The sequence below is a fragment of the Aquila chrysaetos genome, chromosome 21 (genome assembly GCF_900496995.4).
Source record: "Aquila chrysaetos chrysaetos chromosome 21, bAquChr1.4, whole genome shotgun sequence".
NCBI classification, from domain to species: domain Eukaryota; kingdom Metazoa; phylum Chordata; class Aves; order Accipitriformes; family Accipitridae; genus Aquila; species Aquila chrysaetos.
Window position 1 is genome coordinate 12,228,136 of NC_044024.1, and position 17,604 is coordinate 12,245,739.

The following is a 17,604-nucleotide window of genomic DNA, read 5'->3' on the forward strand; positions in this document are numbered from 1 at the left end:
GCCGCCGGTGGTGGGACGTCAGAGGGGGCTCGGTGGTTAAAATGGACTTGCTCCTCGGTGGGCTGTGGAGCTGGGCTGCCTGCGCCTCCTCTCCTCCTGCCGTGCCCTGGCACGCGCCCAGCATCCCCCAGTGCCACTGGCAGCCTGTGCGAGCTGTCACGCTGCTGCTACTGTGTAGGGCTGCAACCATGCAGCATGTCCCACTGCTGCCGAAGGGTCGCGTGGAGCAGTCTTGGCCCCTGCCTGCCCATCCCTTGCAGCTTACTGATGTCTTGCTGGTGGTGTTTTTCCTCCCAAAACAGCCCCCTGCAAGGACCCCCGGGCTCAGGACCAACCTGCGAGACCCCTCTGCAGCTGCGTTGGGGTGCCTAGCCTCCACCGTGGCCAGCGGCTGCCTCCGGTGCTTGGGACCGTGTTGCCTCCTAAGTGCCGATGCTCACAGCATCCTGGGATGGAGATGCAGTGATGCCAGGGCTCGCCCTACCGCCTGGGAACCTTGATGTGCCACATGCACCCGGGGGCAGCGAATCCCCCTGTGGGCACCCCCGTCCCAGTGATACCTGCACCCTTAGAAGCAGAGCAGGGCTCAAGCAGGGGGTGTTGCCTGCCATTAGCCCCTGGGGAGCTGTGCTTGCCCCCACTGGCACCCTCGCAATGGTGGCACATGGCAACCTCCCAGCACGGTGCCCAGGGACAAACCATGCAGGGGAGTGACACCCCTCCCACCCCCTGACAGTGCTCCCACCTGCCTGGGCTCCTGGGTGGCAAAGCCATGGTGGGGGCACGGGGGCCAGGCCAGGACAGGGGAAGGGCCAGGGGCACTCTCTGTGGTATGGACATGCCAGGTGGGCAAGTGTGGCCCCTACCACAGCCCACCATGCTGGGGGAGCTGCCAGGGCCCCTCAGTGCCGGAGGAAAGCTCAGCCACAGCCTGGCTAGAAACACAGATTTATTGTGACATTGGCTTGCAACCAGCACTCAACCCCCAGCGGCAACTCCAGACCCATGCAGATGCCCTGACTGCACTGTGATGCCTCCAAGGCCAGCAGGCTGGTCCCTGGGGGCACAGGCCCACCCACTCCCATCCAGGCAGGCTCTCTGGGGCTGCAGGCTCGTGTCCCACTGTCCCAGGGGCTGTCTGTGGGCTGGCAGCACAGAGAAGGGAAGAGAAGCTGCATTCAGGGTCCTTCACCGATGTAAGACATCGGCTGGGATCTCTGAGCAGTCACAAGGCTCTTGGGATCCCCAGGGGAGAGCGGGGTTAAACCCCCCAAGCATGTGAGTGAGAGGGCTGAGCATGGGAGATGCCGCCATGTCCTCTCCTCCTACCCGCGCTCCCTCGGTGCCAGCCCAGATGCTTTAGGAAGCTGGGAGAGATGCCAGCCCAGTTCCCACCTGCAGCCACTACACATATCCCGTCAGGTTGTAGGAGTTGAGCTCACTCTTGGTCTTCTGCGTCTGGCTGACGGAGGGCCGGGGACTCTTGCTCGCCAGCAGCCGGGGCTGGTAGGTGCTCGTGTAGGTGGTTGTTGGGTCCCGGGCAGGGCAGGAGGTGCAGAGGATGAAGCCGCCGACGAGGGAGAGGAGGGAGGAGATGATGCCCAGGTAAAGCGCCTCCCCAAGCTCAAACTTCATGCTGTCAGGGAGGCTGGGGTTGCGGAAATCCCGCAGTACCACATGGATGTTCCACACCAGCGGGATGAAACAGAGCAGCCCCCCGAGGATGAAGACAGTGCCGCCTGCCACCGCCACCCGGTCCTTGCCCGGCGAGCCCTGGCTGAAGACGGTGCACCTCATACCCACGACAGTGAGGAGGCAGGCGAGGGACGAGACAGCGCAGGAGCTCACCATGAGGGCTTGGGCTGCCTGGATGTCGGCAGGCAGGTTGAGCAGGGAGCTGTAGATGTCACACTGGGTGATGCCTGTGCTGTATGTGGCGCACTCCATCCACAGCCCCTTGGTGAAGCTCACAGCTGTCACGATGCTGGAGCCGATGTAGGAGCTGGTCTTCCAGCTGGGCAGCAACGTGGCAGTCAGCGTGCCGATGTAGCCCAGGAAGGCCACGGCATAGCCTAGCAGCTGGAGCCCCATGGAGACCATGGTGGGGGCTGGCTGTCACCTCCCCGGGGCTCACGGCTTCTCACCTGGCTCGTCGTCGGCTCGCTCCCGCGCGCTTACCTTCCCATGGCCCTGCTAGCGGCTCTGCTCGCCGCACCGCAGCTCCACCCCACTCCCGGGGTGCTGGTTTTGTGCGGCCGCCGGCGTGTGGGTGGGAGCCAGGGGGAGGAGAGGTTACCTGCAAGAGTGGAAAGCAATCCCTCCCCGATTAACGATTGACCCAAGCCTGTGGAGGAGTGCCAAGCGTCCTTTCACCTCCGCTATCTCCCCAGCCAGACTTCAGAGGCAGAGCAGCGCTGCCCGGGAAGGACGCCAAAGCTCCCCCGTTGCACGGGGGCCACGGGCAGGGATGGAGAGCTGGCCGCTGGCAGGGGAAAAGCGCCTGCTGCCTTCCTGGGGGTCCCTTGTCTTCTGTGATATCCCGAGCCAAGGAAGCCAAAAAGCTACGGCTGCACCGTGTTTTTTGGGACCTGCCGGAGGCGATATCAAGTGGTGACCCTGAGGCTCCCCCAGCCGAGGAAGGGGAATTGCACCTCATCCCCATCTGCATGGGGCTCACCCAAGGCATCTGCAGCCACCCACCACACACCCTGAGCTACCAAGACTCCGGTGGGACAACGGGGTGTGCCCACCTGAGGTTGAACCATGGCTATCAGCCCTTCTGTGCCGCTGGGGACAACGATGGAGAGGGATGCAGGTGGCAGTGACAGCTGCATCCCCAGGAGAGCCCGGAGGTCCACGGAGGGCAGAATTACATCAGGGCAAAGCACGCTGGCAGCATCTCAGGGATGCTTTCCAGGAGCACCCCAGCCAAGCGGTGCGACCCGTCCCTCAGTGGGGTGAGCATACTGGGGTGCAGCTCGTGCTTGCTGCTGCCAGTGGGGGGGGTTTCTGCTGGTGCCATCTCCTGCCCACAGCCCTGGGTGGGGGGGGTTGGCAGGGGCAGTGGAGTGGGGTGGTTTGTTTTTCCTCTGCCTTGTTTCAAAATTTCCCCTCCCATGGCATCTTGCGAAACCGGACTGAGCCCATGCCACCCCATGCCGACACTGCGGCCGGCGGCCTCTTGCTCTGGGAATGCTCCCAGCTGAAAGTGCTGCCACAGCCCAGTGCCTCTGCTCCTCTCCCCGTCCCCCCACTGGCACCTCAAATGCTTGGTACTGAAGTTCCCCAACTTTCTGTTCCCTTTCCTGTGCGCTGACCAAGACCTCCTGCTCTGTCTTAGGGGTGCTGCTGCAAAAGAAACACCTGGGGTGCTCAGGGTTCTGGCAAAAAGTCATGGGAAGGTTGTGCCGGTGCTCTGAGGTACTTACGGAGGTGGCTGCAGACGTGGTGCAGGACGGAGGGTGGCCGCGGCTGGGGGTCACCCAGGACCGGAGGTGGCTGTTTGGGGCAGGGCGAGTAGCCGGGGCCCCGGTCAGGGGGATCAGGGGCTGCGAATTGTTTAGCTACGGCTTTGCAAAATCCACCTGCAAATCTCAGCCTGGATCAGAGGCTTATTGCAGATCAGAATTAAACCCTTTCGGTGTCGGGAAGGACTGGGGAGCTGGGATGCCTCATTTTGCTTGTTGTCTATTAATTATCAGGATAGGTTTGCATAAGTGGCTCAGGTCTGTGGCTTGCTGTCACCTTTCTGGCCAGCCCTGGTGGCCAGCGGGTGATTGTGTGCCACCATCCATGTGTCTGCTTTGGGCTGCATCGCCTGTGCTGGGGTCAGAGGGGCAGTGAAACGCCAGCAGGTTGAACTCCCTGTGCCCGCAGGGTGAGCTTGGGCTTTCAGTTCGCTCCTCTTGGCCCTGCTTGTCCTCTGCGGGGTTTGTTGTTGTAAGGCTCCTGGCCCAAATGAGGAGCAAATGGAGACAGTAATAAGGGCCGTGCTGGCCCCGTGCCCCCTCCCGCTTGCCGGCTGCCGCAGATGGAGAGGGGCAGGGAGGGCCTCTGGTGACAAATTGTGCTCAGAGCTGAGCAGGGTCCAGCCGGCGTTTGGACAGGGGTGTTTGGGTGCTGATAGCAAAGCTACAGCAGGGACCATTTGCTATTTTCTTTCCTTGTCCCAAATTGAAACCCTCCTGGGAGCAGGAGGTGACCTGTCTGTGAGTACCACCTTGCCTTGAGCACTTGGGCAGGAGCAGCAGGCAGAGGATGGGATGTGTGGCGGTGCTGGGGGAAGGGGGGGGTGAGCCTTGCACCCTCGTATCGAGAAGCTTTGCTCTACCTCCCGGTATTGTCCACATCTCAAAAAGCCAAAGGAGAGGGCAGGGAGCACGGGCAAGCAGGTGCTCTCCTTACTGGGCCAGCAGTGTGGAAACGGGGCCTGGCAGCTCCCGGGGACAATGCCCCTGCCAGCCGTCTTCCCTCCCTGTCCTCTCTTGAACTTCCCATCACCTGCCTCCTGGTTGCTCTCTGCTTGCCACCACTGCAGCCCATCACACTGTCCCCATCACCTGGTCCTCATCATGCCCATTGCACTGTTCTCATCACAAGCCCACCACACTGTCCCCATGGCATGCCCATCAGGCTGCCCCAGCACTACCCATCCCTTCCCCACACCCCCCCTCCCTTATGCAAATGGCTACAAAGAGCATTTAATCATCCTTCTTAATTGTCTCTGCCCTCCCCTGTTCCCCCCTGGGGATTTTCTCACAAATGGTGTCTAACTTTTCCCTTCTGTGTTTTGCTTTTCCACCAAAGATTGCAGCCCCTCCACCCCCAGCCTCCCCCCGACCCTCTGTTTACACAACTGGGACAAATTTCACACCCTGGGGACTGCTGTCCCCCCACCCCCAGTCCCTCGCTCCCCTGCCCTTGCCCCTGCCCCAAAGAATTTGTGAGTCATGGGCCAGGGCAGGGCTATAAAGATGTCCTCGCCGAGGGTCTGCAGTGTTAGAGAAGACACTGTTGCCTGCCACCATGGAAGCTGCTGCCTGTTGTCTGCCTCCCGACAGGCTCCCCGTGCCTGGGGCCAGTGCTCCCCTAGCCCCGGGGCTGGAGCAAGGGGGAAGGTACCTGGGTGCTGCACAGCCTCGTGGGACTGGGGAGGGCAGGGGGTTCATGGGAGGTGGGATGGGGAAGGCTCCAGCTGGATTGGGGTGAAGGCTGTGCAGCTCCCTACTCTGATGGGGACCCTTCTGATCCCCGCAGCTCTGAGTAGGAGAGAGGGGGCAGAGCCTGGGGTGCAATGCCGGGGGCTCCCAGGGGTGCTGTGGGGCTGAAACAGGGCGAGGAACACTGAAGCCAAGGTGGTATGAGTGCATCCACATGTGCCTGGCACCCTAGCCATGCACCCAAGCAGGGGCTGAGCTGGGCGGGTGAGGCTATGGGGCTGGGGGTGTGTGGCTCTGGTGGGGGGGGGAGCAAGGCAAGGGGACAGCGGGCCAGGGTGGGCGGCCATTGCACTGAACCCGCTCTCTGCACCTAGATCTCTGCCTCTCTGGAGACCGTGGCTGCCCCGAGCAGAGGAGGGAACCGAGCAGCGGAGGCAGCAGACGGACACTGTGAGTTCTACACTCCCTGCTGCGTTCCCCCCCCCCAGTTTCCTGCTGGCAGGGTTGGGGTCTCTGGCAGAAAACCAGCCTCTCGCCCCAGACTCCTTCACCCCCAGCACTGTTGCATGGCAGCGCCGTGCCCACCTCCCCTGCTGCACCACCTCTCTCCCCACAAGCCATGCAGCCTTGCTGGGGCAGGGCCAGGCAGACCCCCCCGCACAGCCACAGCCAGCACAGCCGCGCCGCGGGGGCCTGAAAGGGCCGCCTGTTCCCAGGCCTGGTGGGCATTCCTCAGGGGGTTAGCGGGACGCCTGGGCATGAGCTTTTGAGCACGGGGCGGGGGGGGATTACACTGGCAAAAAGCCCGTCAGGAGCGGGGGTAGATGCCAGCCTCCTTCGTGAGGGCATGAGGACCTAGACCCCGGGGCAGAGGAGGGGGGAGATGCCGGCTTCGGGGCAGGCTGACCCTGCAGGGCTCTGCTGGGTCTGTGGGGCATCGCCCCCCGCCAAGGGGAGACAAAGGTCCCTGCCCTCGCTGCCAGCTTGGGGTCCCCGCGCGCCGTGCTGCCGCTGTGCCGGGAGGAACGGGCAGCGGGAGCCCCAGGGCAGGGCCCACCCCGACTGTGTCTCCGCAGGCTTGGGCTCGTGAGGCGGCTGGGAACGGTGGCCCCGACAAAGCACTGGTGTTTTTCCACCACCCAGTCAGGTATGCTCCCCTGCTGCCGGCGCCCCGGCCGGGACCGAAGGCAGTGGGCAGGCGGGGGCCCTCACCCTGGCTCTGCCCATGCAGGCTGCTCTGGCCCAAGTCCAAGTCCTTCGACTATCTGTATGGCGTGGGGGAGAAGCTGCTGGAGAACTTCCCGGTGCAGGCCACCCTCTGCCTCTACGAGGACTCGGGCAGCGAGGAGGAAGGGGAGGAAGAAGAGGAGGAGGAGCCAGGGGACATGGCGTCACGTCCCCCACCGCAGGCAGGCAGCCCTGGCAGGCCGGTGTGAGGGCGCAGTGAAGCGGGCGAGAGGGCAGGCCCGGCGGCACCGAGGAGGTACAGGCAGCCGCCTGCCCCGCAGGCAGCGGGCACAGACCCCACCGCCGGGGGTCACCGGCCCTCAGGGGCGGCCCTCGCAGTGGCCGCGGGGCCGCGCCCGGGCCTGGGCCCCGGCCCCCGGCCCGGGCCCCAGCGGCCGGCCCGCCCCGGCAGCGCCGCCCGCGGCGGGCCGGGAGGGACTACAACTCCCAGCAGCCGCTGCGGCACCTCCCGGCAGCCGTAGTCCCCTCTCATTGGCTACCAGTCTCCCTCGGGTCGGGGGAGGAGCGTGTGGCCCCGCCCGCCCCCCGCTCCGCGTTCCTATTGCTGCCGCGGGAGGAGGAGGGCGGTGCGCGATGGCTGCGGGGGGCTCGATTGGCCGGGGGGCGGTGCCGGGGCGGGAGGAGGCGGGGCGAGGGCGGGGCCTTCCCCTCCCCTCCCCGTCGGCGGGAGGGAGCGGTTGCGGCGGGGTGCGAGGCCGCCATGAGGTACGGGCGGGGCGGCGCTGCCGGGGGGTACGGGGCGAAGGAGGCGGGAACCGTGGGGAGGGTCACGGGGCCAGGGGGGCCCGCGGGGCGGCAGGCAGGCTCGTGGGGCGGGGGGCCGGGAGCTGTGGGGCCGGCTGTGGGGTGCTGGGGCCGGGGAGGTGGGAGTCGGGGGTCGTGGGGCTGGCAAGGCGTCTCCGGGAAGGGCTGCGGAGGTGGGGTGTGTCGGCGGGGCAGGGGGATGTGTCGGCGAGGCAGGGGGTGACGGTGGTGGGGGACTAGAAAGGCCCGCTCGGTTGGGCAAGTTCACATTTGGGCTGTCGGAGCGGGCGAGTTGGGGGGGACACCCTGCTGCGGGGTGGCACTAGAAGCTGAGGGCGATGGAGATAATTTGGAGATGGGTTCGGGCAAGGCAGGGCCAGTGCTGGGATGGAGGGTCCGGGGCGGAGGCTGGCCGGGGACAGCGTGAGGACCGGCTGCGTGGGGTCGGATGGGATCCGAAGGCTGTTTTGGGAGGGCAAGGCTTCCTGGCAGCCTGCGGGGACCCCGCGGTCCCTGGCAAGCAGAGCCGGTGCAGCCTCTTCTCCTCGCTGTGGATCTTGGCACAGAAAACCCCAAATATTGCTAGGATCCTGCTGAGCGGCTGGCAGCCGCGGCTACGTGACGCCAGGACAGCCGGCAGCCTCCCCGCGTGCTGTGGCACGTCACTGGCGTCTGTGGATCCCCCCGACCCGTACCTGCGCCCCCCCAGCCTGGCGAGGAGGTGCCGCCTCCCGGTGTGCCCCCCACTCCCCCCCCCCACGCCCGCCCGAGGTCTGCGGGGAGCCGGCACCACGCGCGCACCATATTTTACCAGCACGATCTCCTCCTTTGGCATCGGTGACGGGAGCGGGGGCGGAGATGGGGGGAGCCCGGGGGAGACACAAATGTGCGACTGCAGCATCCTCACTCTCACGGCTGCATCCCTCGCGCCTCCTCACCGTTGCCTTAGCAACCTCCTATCGATGGGGTATTTATAGAGGAGGCAAATGCGTGTTAGAAGCCGGAGGGGGGGACCAGGACTGGGTGGGCGTCTGCTAGGTCAGCCTCCAGCTTCAGGCTGTTCTCGGCTTGCGTGGTGGCTGTGCGGAGGCGGGAGGGATGCTGCTTGCCTTGGCATCAGTGCGTGCAGTGGTCCAGCTTTTCCTGCTCATCGGAGCCGGGGGAGGTGGTTAGGAATTTGCGTGTGGAAAATAAAAATAAGCATCTGGGATGTCTGCCCTTCTCGCAGGCATTGCTCGTGCTCGTAGGCTTGTCTAGACCTGGCTTATTGTTGCACTGGAATAAACCATCTCTGAGCTCTGACGCTGGGTGCATTGGCACAGATTCTTGGAAAAAAGTTAAAATCTTCCTGATGCATTAAATGTGTTGCCCGATGTATGACCTGGGTTATGGAGCTGGGGGTCCTGACGAATCTGGTCTTGAATATCCTTATTTCTGCGTCTCTGTTCTCCTGTCTATCAAAGGGGGAGAATGCCTGTAATAACGAGCAATACAGAGGTTTGTGTGGAAACTAGCAGGTTTTCCATGGCGTGCGTTCTTTTATCCTGTGGATTTGGGTCTCTCTGTAAAAACTGATGACAACAAAAGCAGGTCAGGTGGTCCCTGCTCAGAGCTGATGCAGCCTGTGGGGAGGCATAGATCTGGAGGCCTCTCAACTGCTCTCACACCTCCCAGGACAGCTCAGAGAAGTGGGGTTGGGTGGGCAATTTCTCGAGAAAAGTCCTCCTGGTGCAGGCTGTGGGGCGCAAGAGGCAGCAGACCCCTCCTGTGTAATTCTGGTGCTCTGCTGCTTTCCCTCGCTCCCACTTAAGCTCCAGACTGAGGTTTGCAATCTGAGTTTTGCACACTTGGAAAGAAGCTGTTTTCTGCCTCCGGAGACAGCTCCAGGCTTGCTTGGCCTCTTGCCACTTTTGGCGCAGGAACCTCAGAAACCACAGGAAACCTGATGTTGGCAGGCAGAGGTGCTAGATTTACTGAGAAGGTGGCTGTTGGGGAGGTGTGGTAGTGCCTGCTGTGGTGGTGTGCATCAGCCCTTCTGTGTGTCTGGATGCCTGCCTTTTATGTGAAATGAGAAACGCATTTCTAGCCCTGCTGACCCTGTGAACGGCTCTGTGCTGTCCCTGACCTCACTCCAGCTGAGTGGATTCAAGTGCTTTTGGGATAACTCTGAGTATCTGAAGTCCTGGACCTAAGATCAGCCCATGGTTTAGTTCCTGCTGTTTCTAACCGTGTTTGCTCCTTCATCCGCAGTAGATCACTGCAGGAGCTGGTTAGTCCTGTCCCCTCTGTCTCCTGACAGAGATGTGGCTTTGCCACAGCAAGGTGTCACACAAGGCAAGAGGAGATGAGTTTGCACAGAATGGTCTGATCGGTGGGGCATTGGGCACAGGGAGAAGACAAAGCATGAAAAACAAGTGAGTGAAACTCCTCCTGTGAGCAGAGAGGGATATACTCTGCTTCTGCAGGACTTTGTTTCGCTCCTGTGGCATTTTGTTTAGTTTAGTTTTGCTTTTGAAGCAGAAAAGGTGCTTTTCCAGCTGGAGGGCTGTTGTTCTGGGTGTGCAGGGAGCTCTGTCACTCTTGCTGCTGCCCTCAGCTTGGCCCAACAGCCTTTAGGAGATGCATATGCTTTTCTTTCCTCTGGTGTAGTCAGCTTTATGGCAGTGGAGAAAACAGTATGGCCCTGTTTATTGCAGATTGTGGGTAGGAGTTGCAGAAGTGAGAATAGTCATGGCTGTGAAGTTGATTTAAAACAGGATGACTTGCTTTACCTGTACCCATCAATCTTTTGTGGAAGGGAAGAGCACCGGGCTGCTCCCAGCAGCCTCTGACATGCAGGTCATCTCATCTGGTGATGAGATATGGGGACTTTCCTTCGTCCAGTTCTTCCCTTCCTACTTCACTTGTCTGCAGCCCTCTGGGCTTCTTGGGCCAGGCCCTGGCCCTCCCTGGAGTGGTGCAGCACAAGTGCGGCAGAGACCTGCCCCAGGCTCTCAGAGAGCTGAGGGTGCCCTGAGCCCCTCCAGTCCCTCCAGCCATATGATGAGTGGGGAGGCAGCGTGAGTCCTTGGCTCTCTGAAGAGGCATTGCTTGCTGGGAGCTGCTGTGGATCCACCAGACAGCACCCTGCTTTCTGCATGAATCTGACCCTGGGTGATGGAGGTCTTGGGCTTCAGGGGGTGAAATTTAAGCTGTTGGTGACTCTCCTGTTTTCTTCCCTGCAGGTAGGCAGGAGCCCCCTGTAGCTGAGTGAGGCAGCATGGCAAGTAAGTGTTCCCCAGTCAAGACGGAGAGGTGGCGGTGGTGCTGGAGGAGAGAGGGGGGATGTTTGGCAGCCACCTCTCAAGGAAGGGGTGCCTGTGCTTTTTGGGGGGTGTTATTCTCTGTGGGGAGCAGATGCCATCGGCTGTTATCCCTGGATGAGGTCCGGCCTGACTTGTGCTTCTCTCTCCCCTGTGCAATGTGGGAGTTGAGAGGAGGTGCTGAAGGGCTGACCTCTCCAGGACTTCCCGCAAGCTGCAGCATTTCTTTATTTGCGTGATGCTGTGCAAGGCAGGCCTCCCTGAGGCTCTTTGGACTGACTGGCCCCTCTGCAGGGGTTGCTGGTCTGCACTGATATCTCCTGGCAATGGTGCTTGTCGTGGCCCATGACTGGCATCCCATGAGCTGCCCATTCTGGGGGCCACACTGCCTTGTAGCTTGTGTGGCTGGTGGCACTGGGGCTCTGCGTTCCCAGTGGATGGGCAGCAGCCTAAGTCGGCCCTGCCGGGAGCTCGCTGCGTCTTGGTGCCTGAAGGAGTGCCTGGCAGATGGGGCTGCTCGGGGCCAGCGGCTAAAGCTGGGGCTGAGACTGGCGAGGGTGCAGGGTGGAGGATGGCGTGTGGTCTGTAAAGAGCTAGACTCAACCCTCCCTCCTCGCTCTTCTGGGCAGCCTGTGCGGAGGCTGCATGCAGTGATGTGATGGGAGCTCAAGGAGGATGGCAGCTGTGAACGGGGAGATGTAGAGATCTGGCTGGGATCTCGGGATTTGCTCAGGGTGTTGCCGGAGCCAGCTATGAAGGTGGAGGCAGTAGCCGCGCTGGGCAGGAGGAGGACCCCAGGGATGACAGGTATGCCTTCTTTCATTATCTGTGCTAGGTGGGGGAGGGAGCAGTGATCTTCGGGCAGTGTTTTTAAAACGCACTTTTAATCTTCTGTTAATTAGGAGGGTACCCAGCTGAGTCCCTGCCTTCCTCTACTGCTGCCTTTTCTCCCTCCCAGACCTCAGGTGCTGGCTCACCAGCACTTACTGGTTGTGGGAGGTGTCCCCTGTGGTGGCAGTGTCCCTTGCCAAGCAGTCCCCTTCGTGATGACCCTGACGAGCGGAAGGGGGATGTGGTGGTCAGCATGTTTCACCATCATGCGCTCTCCGGCAGCGTGCAGCCCTGGCTGTCCCTCCGCAGACACAGCCACATGTCATTCTGCAGAGAAGCAGCTCTGGGGATGTCCCCACAAGCCCGACAGCAGAGCTGTGGGGTAGTGGTGTGACCAAGCCTGCCTGCCACCAGGGGCCAGCAGCACCTCAGGAAACCCAGCAGGGATGCAGTGAAGCCAGCCCTCTCTCCTTCTCCCCCTGCCTAAAGCTCTGATCTTTCCTGAGCACCGGTTCTCCAGCTGGTGTGGGGAGACTTGGAGAGGCACGAGGGTCGGTACTGAGGCTGCTGGGCCTTGGGAAGTCCCCTCTGCCCTGCAGTTTGGGGACAGTACCTGCTCAGCTCTCTGCTCTTCGTGTCAGTTGGGCATCCAGGCTGGAGATGAGAGTTGGCAAGCCTCCTGTTTCCTGAAGGCCACTGGTTTTCCTGCTCTGGTCCCCAGGCATGTGGGAGCTCTTGGCACTTTCCGTGTAAAAGAGGGGAGGGGAGAGTGACTTAGTTTCTGCTCTTCTGCCATTTCTAGGTTCCTGAGGGAAATTGGATGTGGGGAGAGGCATGCACCTCCATTGCAGCATGCTTTCAGTCGGGACATTGCTTGTGATACCTGCCTGCCTGTGTGTCTGTTTTTATTTCCCACCATAGTGGCCAGTTCAGCACGGCAAAGCAGGGAAGGGGTCAAGTGACTGGTATCTGCAGGGGTGGGAAACCCTGACAGCGAGATCTACAGCCAATTTTGTTGCTCCAAGGTGCACTGACAAAGTTGTAAAGAGGCTCAGACTCAAGTGCTGAGGAGGGGAGAGTTGATATCGCAGCCTGATCAAGGTGAGAGGCAAAGGAGGTGAGGCCAGACTTCTCCAGCAAAGGATGGGACATTTGTGGAATGGATGGTGTCTTTGTAAAATTTCGTCTCATTCTGGAAAGGCTCAAGAGAAGGTCAGCCTGCCAACCTGCTCCCTCTCCAGCCAGGATAGCCCTCCTCAACTGTGAAAGTCAAGGCAAGCTGATCCCTGCCCTCCTGCAAGATGCCTTCTGTGCCTCTTAAAGATGCTTTTTGGGTTGTCCTTGTAAAAAAAAAAAAAAAAAAAAAAGTTTGCATAATAAAGTCGATTCTGAGGGAAGGTCTCTGACTCACATCATTCATGCTGCTCTTCATTCACACCTCAGTGGTTCAGCCCTCTGCAAACTCTCTTACTGAAGCAAGCCATTAATAAATCATGGGGGGGAAAATGCACCTACACAGCACAAAAAGAACACGGTGCCTCCAAGCACAGGGTGGTGTAGCACAGTAGTAGTTGCTTACGCCATGATCTTGTCTCTGCCTTGATATTTACAAACATTCTCACAAATACCTTGCTGTATTGTTTTAGGAGCAGGATGCATGGAAGGAAAAGCAGAAGGAAACCTGCTGGTTTCTCTGGTAAAAGACTCCTAAAGAAAGAAGCTGGTAGCTTTTTACTAACCGTTACGTTAGTAAACAAGCCCCTTATTGAAGGACTGTTTCTGTGTTACAGCCAAGCTGGTCTAATGGGAGGCTCTGGCTGTCCCCTTGCCTCCTTGTCCTGCATCTGTTGATGTTGCTGCAGTGTGAGTTGGTTCATCTGGTTGATCCTTGGAAGACTCAGCCTGAGGGTGAAGGAGGTAAATAGGTTTCTGCAGATCAGCCAGCTGAAGCGATTCATCTTTCTCAAGGGAAGCAGCACAATTATGTGACTTGGTGGGAAGAGATGGTGCCAGCCTACAGCCAAGTGTGTTGAGCTGCATTATGGAAACACTTTCTTATGAAATGCGTGCATGAGATGTTTGGATCATGGAAGAATCGTGGTTTTTGTGGAGGTTCTGCTTTCTGGGCAACGACTCGTTTGCCTCTCCTGTGCTGCTGCAGGTCCTGGCAGGTATTTGCTCCCTGTACCCCATGGAGTTCTCCCTCCTGCAGAATATGGAGGGAGAGGCTTTGAAAGGGCTGTGTCTCTTGCAGGCAGGAAGGTGCTGTTCCTGCTCAGTCTGGCTTCCTGACCGCGTGCTCTGTGGGAAGATCTGATGTGGGCAACATAGAGTCTCCCAGGCTTTGGGAGCAGAGAAAGGTTTGTGAAGCCTCTGCAGCAAAATGCAGTAGGGATGTGAATATGATGCCACGTGAGGAGAGGTTGCTCAGGCCCCTTTCAGTATCTGACTTGTGACCCTCTGTGCTGTCACCATGTGTTGGGGATGTTTGCCCTTGTTGGGCCTGAGCCTAGGAGAAGACATACTGGTTTCTCTGGGACCTTAACAGAGTCCCTGAAGCCACCTGAGCTGGCATGACCAGACAGCAGCTAGCAGCAGGGACACTAGCTTCCAGCAGGCTGTCTGTCCTCTTTCTGGGGGGGCTGTGGAGGTGTGAAGCAAGAGCTCCTCTCTTGCCTCCTGCTCTGGACTGATGCACGGGGGGACTGTGGAATGATGCGCAAGGCACTGTGTGTTGTGAGTCCATCTTGGTGCTGGCCGAATGTCTTGGCAGAGAGGCCTGGCTCTGCATCCCAACCCTGCAGGGTCTTGCTTACCCAGTGGGATCTCACTTGCCCTGCAGCAAAGGGGCAGCAAGGTGAAATCTCGCCAAGGGCAGGAGGTTGAAAATAAGTCTTTTTGGAACCTTCTGTCTCTTCTTCAGTTGCCCTGTGTGGTCTGCAGCTGCCACTTCCGATGTCTCTAGCATCTCAGCCCTGCTGGAAGGATGCTCTTGGTGTCATTCGTCTCTGGGCAGACCCCCAGTGCCCTGCATCCCTCTGGGTGTGCTCTCCCTCGATGGGAACTCTGCTGTGCTAGCTGAATTGTAGCCCTGGGCTTTTGATGTTTGGGATGTCTGTACCACCAAAATCCTGTGGGAAGCCAGGTGGGAAAGCCTGGCTGGGCAGAGGCCAAGTGTGGGGTTGTCCCTGCTCAGCATGTTTCTGTCTTGTGTGTTGCAGTGTTCTTGGGGGCCAGGAATGCCCACTCGGTCCTGAAGCGCTTTCCCCGAGCCAACGGCTTCCTGGAGGAGATCCGGCAGGGCACCATCGAGCGGGAGTGCATTGAGGAGGTCTGCAGCTATGAGGAGGTCAAGGAAGTGTTTGAGAACAAGGAGAAGACGGTGCGTTTGTCCTGCCCTGCTCCCCAGTGGATGTGTGAGGGCTTACGCCTTAGCAAGCTGGAGGCAGAGAAGGAAAGCACAGGGGGAACAGCCTCTCCTGTTCCCTTTGTCCTCTTCTGCCTGCAGGCAGCATGCTGTGGCCTTGCTTTGCAGCATGACTTTCCCTTCCCAGGCAATGCCCTCACCTTGGTATTGCCAGAACACCCTGCCCACAGCTGCAGGTCGAGCTGGCATTCCCATGGCATGTGGGGGAAATTTGTGCTGTTGTCCCTGACTCTCCAGGTTGGGGTTGGTGTTAGCCAAATTTCTCCCTACTTGGTGTGGGGGCTGTTGGCTGCTGCTGAGGGATGTTCCCATGATCTTTTGTGTCGGTTCCCACAGCACCTCAGATGCTGGCAGCACTAGTGAGAGTGGTGGGGGATGGCTGAAAAACTGCCTCTGAGGGCCTAAGGAGGGCAGTGATTATTGCTCCAAGTTGGGGGGGTGCTTGTCCCATCTGCAGCATATGATGGTTGCTTCTCTGTTCCTGCCACAGATGGAGTTTTGGAAGGGCTACACCAACTCTGTCTACTCTGTCAAGGACCCTGGGCACAGCACAGAGCGCTCAGACGCTATGTACGTGGTGGTGCCCCTCTTGGGAGTGGCTCTTCTGATAGTCATCGCCCTCTTCATCATCTGGAGGTGCCAGCTTCAGAAGGCCACCCGCCACCGCCCTTCCTATGCCCAGAACCGTTACCTGGCCAGCCGAACGGGACGCAGCCTTCCCAGGGTCATGGTGTACCGGGAGCGGTCGCAAAGCCAAGGGGAAACCCATTATCAGCGAGAAGCAAGCAACCGGGTGGCTGTAGATGGCAGAGCTGGGGGCACCCCCCAGCAAGATGGCACGCTCTACCCGCCGGAGCATTCGGTCTCTGTCCTCTCCAGACTGTCCAGTGCCACCCCTCCGCCTTCCTATGAGGAGGTGACGGGCCACCCGGAGAGCAGCAGTGGCGAAGAGACCAGCGTCTCCTATAATGACCCGCCACCCAAGTATGAAGAGATCGTGGCCACGGCCCCTGCTACGGGCAAATAGCGGGTCTGCCTCCCTCCTGCCTCTTCACACACTCACGCTCACCCACCCACCCTCCCTTCGCCATGCCAGGGACCCCCTTCAGATGCCAGTTGGCACCCCGTCTCACCTGTACAAGCTGGTGCCATCACACAATAGCCTTACCCTCCTAACCAAAAATAGCTGTCCCCAAGTGGGGTGAGGCTGGGCTGCGGGCATGGCTCTGGAGCCAGGCAGCCGTTTCCTGCCCCTCACTTCCCACTCACGTAAGTGCTGTAGCAGCCAGAGCAGAGCAGCAGCTTGTTCCTGGCTCAACACGGGGGTCTCCCCATGGTGCATTTGATTTCCTCACTTCCCGCTCAAATAGACATAACATTTCCCATGATTAAAACAGCCTCGCTGCCTCCCTGGGGTGCTGCTCAGCCTTACCCCCTGTCCTCACTGGGCCCCATTTTGCAGGTTGGGGCTCTGATTTAGGAGTTGGGGATGCAGGAGGGGTGCTGCGAATTTCTGTCCATCCCCACAGTCAGTGCCCACACTCTGTGTTTAGGGAGAAAGTGTTTCCCTTGTGTGGATTTGCTGCCAGGTGCAAGTGGGGAGCCCAGTCCATCCTGCGGTGCCTGTAGCTATATTTGCTGTCTGGAGATCAGGGAAGAGCAGTCAGGGAGGTGCTCTCTGATCTCCTAGATCCCTTTGGAAAGGGGGAAAGGCTTGTGGTGGTCTTGTATGTGAGGTAAGTGACTTTGGAGTACCAGGTCCTTTTCCTGATGCTCTCCACTTTCCCCCTGTGCGGTGCAGGGCAGCTGGATGTCTGGCTGTGGCGGAACTGGCCGATGGGGTCATGTCTGACCTTGTCCCATGGCTTTAAGCGGTGGGGGTGCTCCTCTTTCCTGGACTGTGGCCTGTCTGGTGTCTTCCCCAGAAGTGAGGTGCTGGCACAGGAAGCCTGCAGATGGGCCAAACCTCCCCTCTCCCTACCCCAAACCTCTGCATCCTGCCTGGCTCCTCTCTTTGGGGCTCTTTGTCCTCCAGTGCAGGTAAAGGGAAATTCGAGACCCTGCTCTCCTCCAGGCCCCTCTGGTGCGCAGTGCTTGGTGGCCATGGCCATGGTGTGGAGGGCCTGCTGACGGAGGTGGCTGCAGAGGTGAGAGCTGACTGATCATGCCACGACCCGACGATGCCAATGGGTCGAGAGTAAGGCCAAACCCTGACTGGGTGACTGTGGTGCCAGGGCAGTGCAGAGCCAGGTGCTTTGCTTGTGGGACCAGAGTGTCCTCTTTTCCCAGGCAGCTGCTTTTGGGGTCCAAGCAATGGCGCTGTCCTTTCCCAGTCATGTCTGATGGGTTAAAAAAGGGATTGTGCTCACCAGCCCCCAAGGAGTAGCCCAGAAACTCCCAGCACTGCCACCCCTCGGTGTTCACCCCAGCACCAGTCTCTCCACCAGCACCGAAAGGCTATTGTACATCCATTGGCTGCCCGCACCCCTCTCAGTCCCGGCGATGCTCTCACAGCAGGTACCCTCAGCCCAGAGCTGAGGCTTGCCCAGCATGGCCATTCCTAGGGCAGGACATGTGGGGTTTGCAGCTGCTGGCACCTTGTCTGTCCCCTCCCAGGCCTTTACTCTGCCTTTCGGCCTTAGCAAATTGGGGTTATGGGAAGGCCTGACAGTGAGCGTCGGGGTCAGAGCCTGGAAAAGACCGGAGGGAGACAGAAGGGTGCTCTGCATCCTCTGTCTTTGATGCTCGGTCATTAACCCTGCAGTTTGTATTCTGTAAAACTTGGTATATTTCTGTGCAAAAAAAGGTATTTATTAAAAAACCCTCACTGGCTGAGTGGCTGAGTGGCACAGGTGGCTTTTTCCCACAGGGAGGATGTCTCACTGGGCACAGC

At 59.8% G+C, this 17,604-nt stretch overlaps 2 protein-coding genes across 6 annotated transcripts; one reads left to right on the top strand and one right to left on the bottom strand.

Annotated features, from left to right (window-relative positions):
- Nucleotides 1-936: 936 nt before the first annotated feature.
- CLDN2 (claudin 2) lies at nt 937-8,071 on the bottom strand. 3 transcript variants are annotated; one of them, XM_029996511.2, is made up of 2 exons: nt 7,963-8,071; nt 937-2,296 (listed from the first exon to the last, which is right to left on the bottom strand). In XM_029996511.2, the coding sequence occupies exon 2, from the start codon at nt 2,098-2,100 to the stop codon at nt 1,405-1,407; it is 696 nt and encodes a 231-aa protein (XP_029852371.1). In that variant the 5' UTR covers nt 2,101-2,296; nt 7,963-8,071; the 3' UTR covers nt 937-1,404. The 3 variants fall into 3 exon arrangements, with proteins under 3 accessions (XP_029852371.1, XP_029852372.1, XP_029852370.1); XM_029996512.2 differs by having other exon boundaries at nt 7,953-8,046; XM_029996510.2 differs by lacking the exon at nt 7,963-8,071 and adding an exon at nt 3,429-4,884.
- Nucleotides 6,652-17,546, top strand: PRRG3 (proline rich and Gla domain 3). 3 transcript variants are annotated; one of them, XR_003920823.2, is made up of 5 exons: nt 6,669-7,112; nt 10,376-10,417; nt 11,083-11,260; nt 12,087-13,644; nt 14,506-14,591. XR_003920823.2 is itself a non-coding variant. In XM_029996509.2 (4 exons), exons 2-4 carry the CDS (start codon nt 10,411-10,413, stop codon nt 15,736-15,738), a joined length of 705 nt encoding a protein of 234 aa, XP_029852369.1. In that variant the 5' UTR covers nt 6,652-7,112; nt 10,376-10,410; the 3' UTR covers nt 15,739-17,546. The 3 variants fall into 3 exon arrangements, 1 of the variants encoding a protein (XP_029852369.1); XR_003920821.2 differs by having other exon boundaries at nt 6,680-7,112; nt 12,206-13,644; nt 14,506-14,579; XM_029996509.2 differs by lacking the exons at nt 11,083-11,260; nt 12,087-13,644 and adding an exon at nt 15,202-17,546 and having other exon boundaries at nt 6,652-7,112; nt 14,506-14,666.
- The last annotated feature ends 58 nt before the right edge of the window (nt 17,547-17,604 follow it).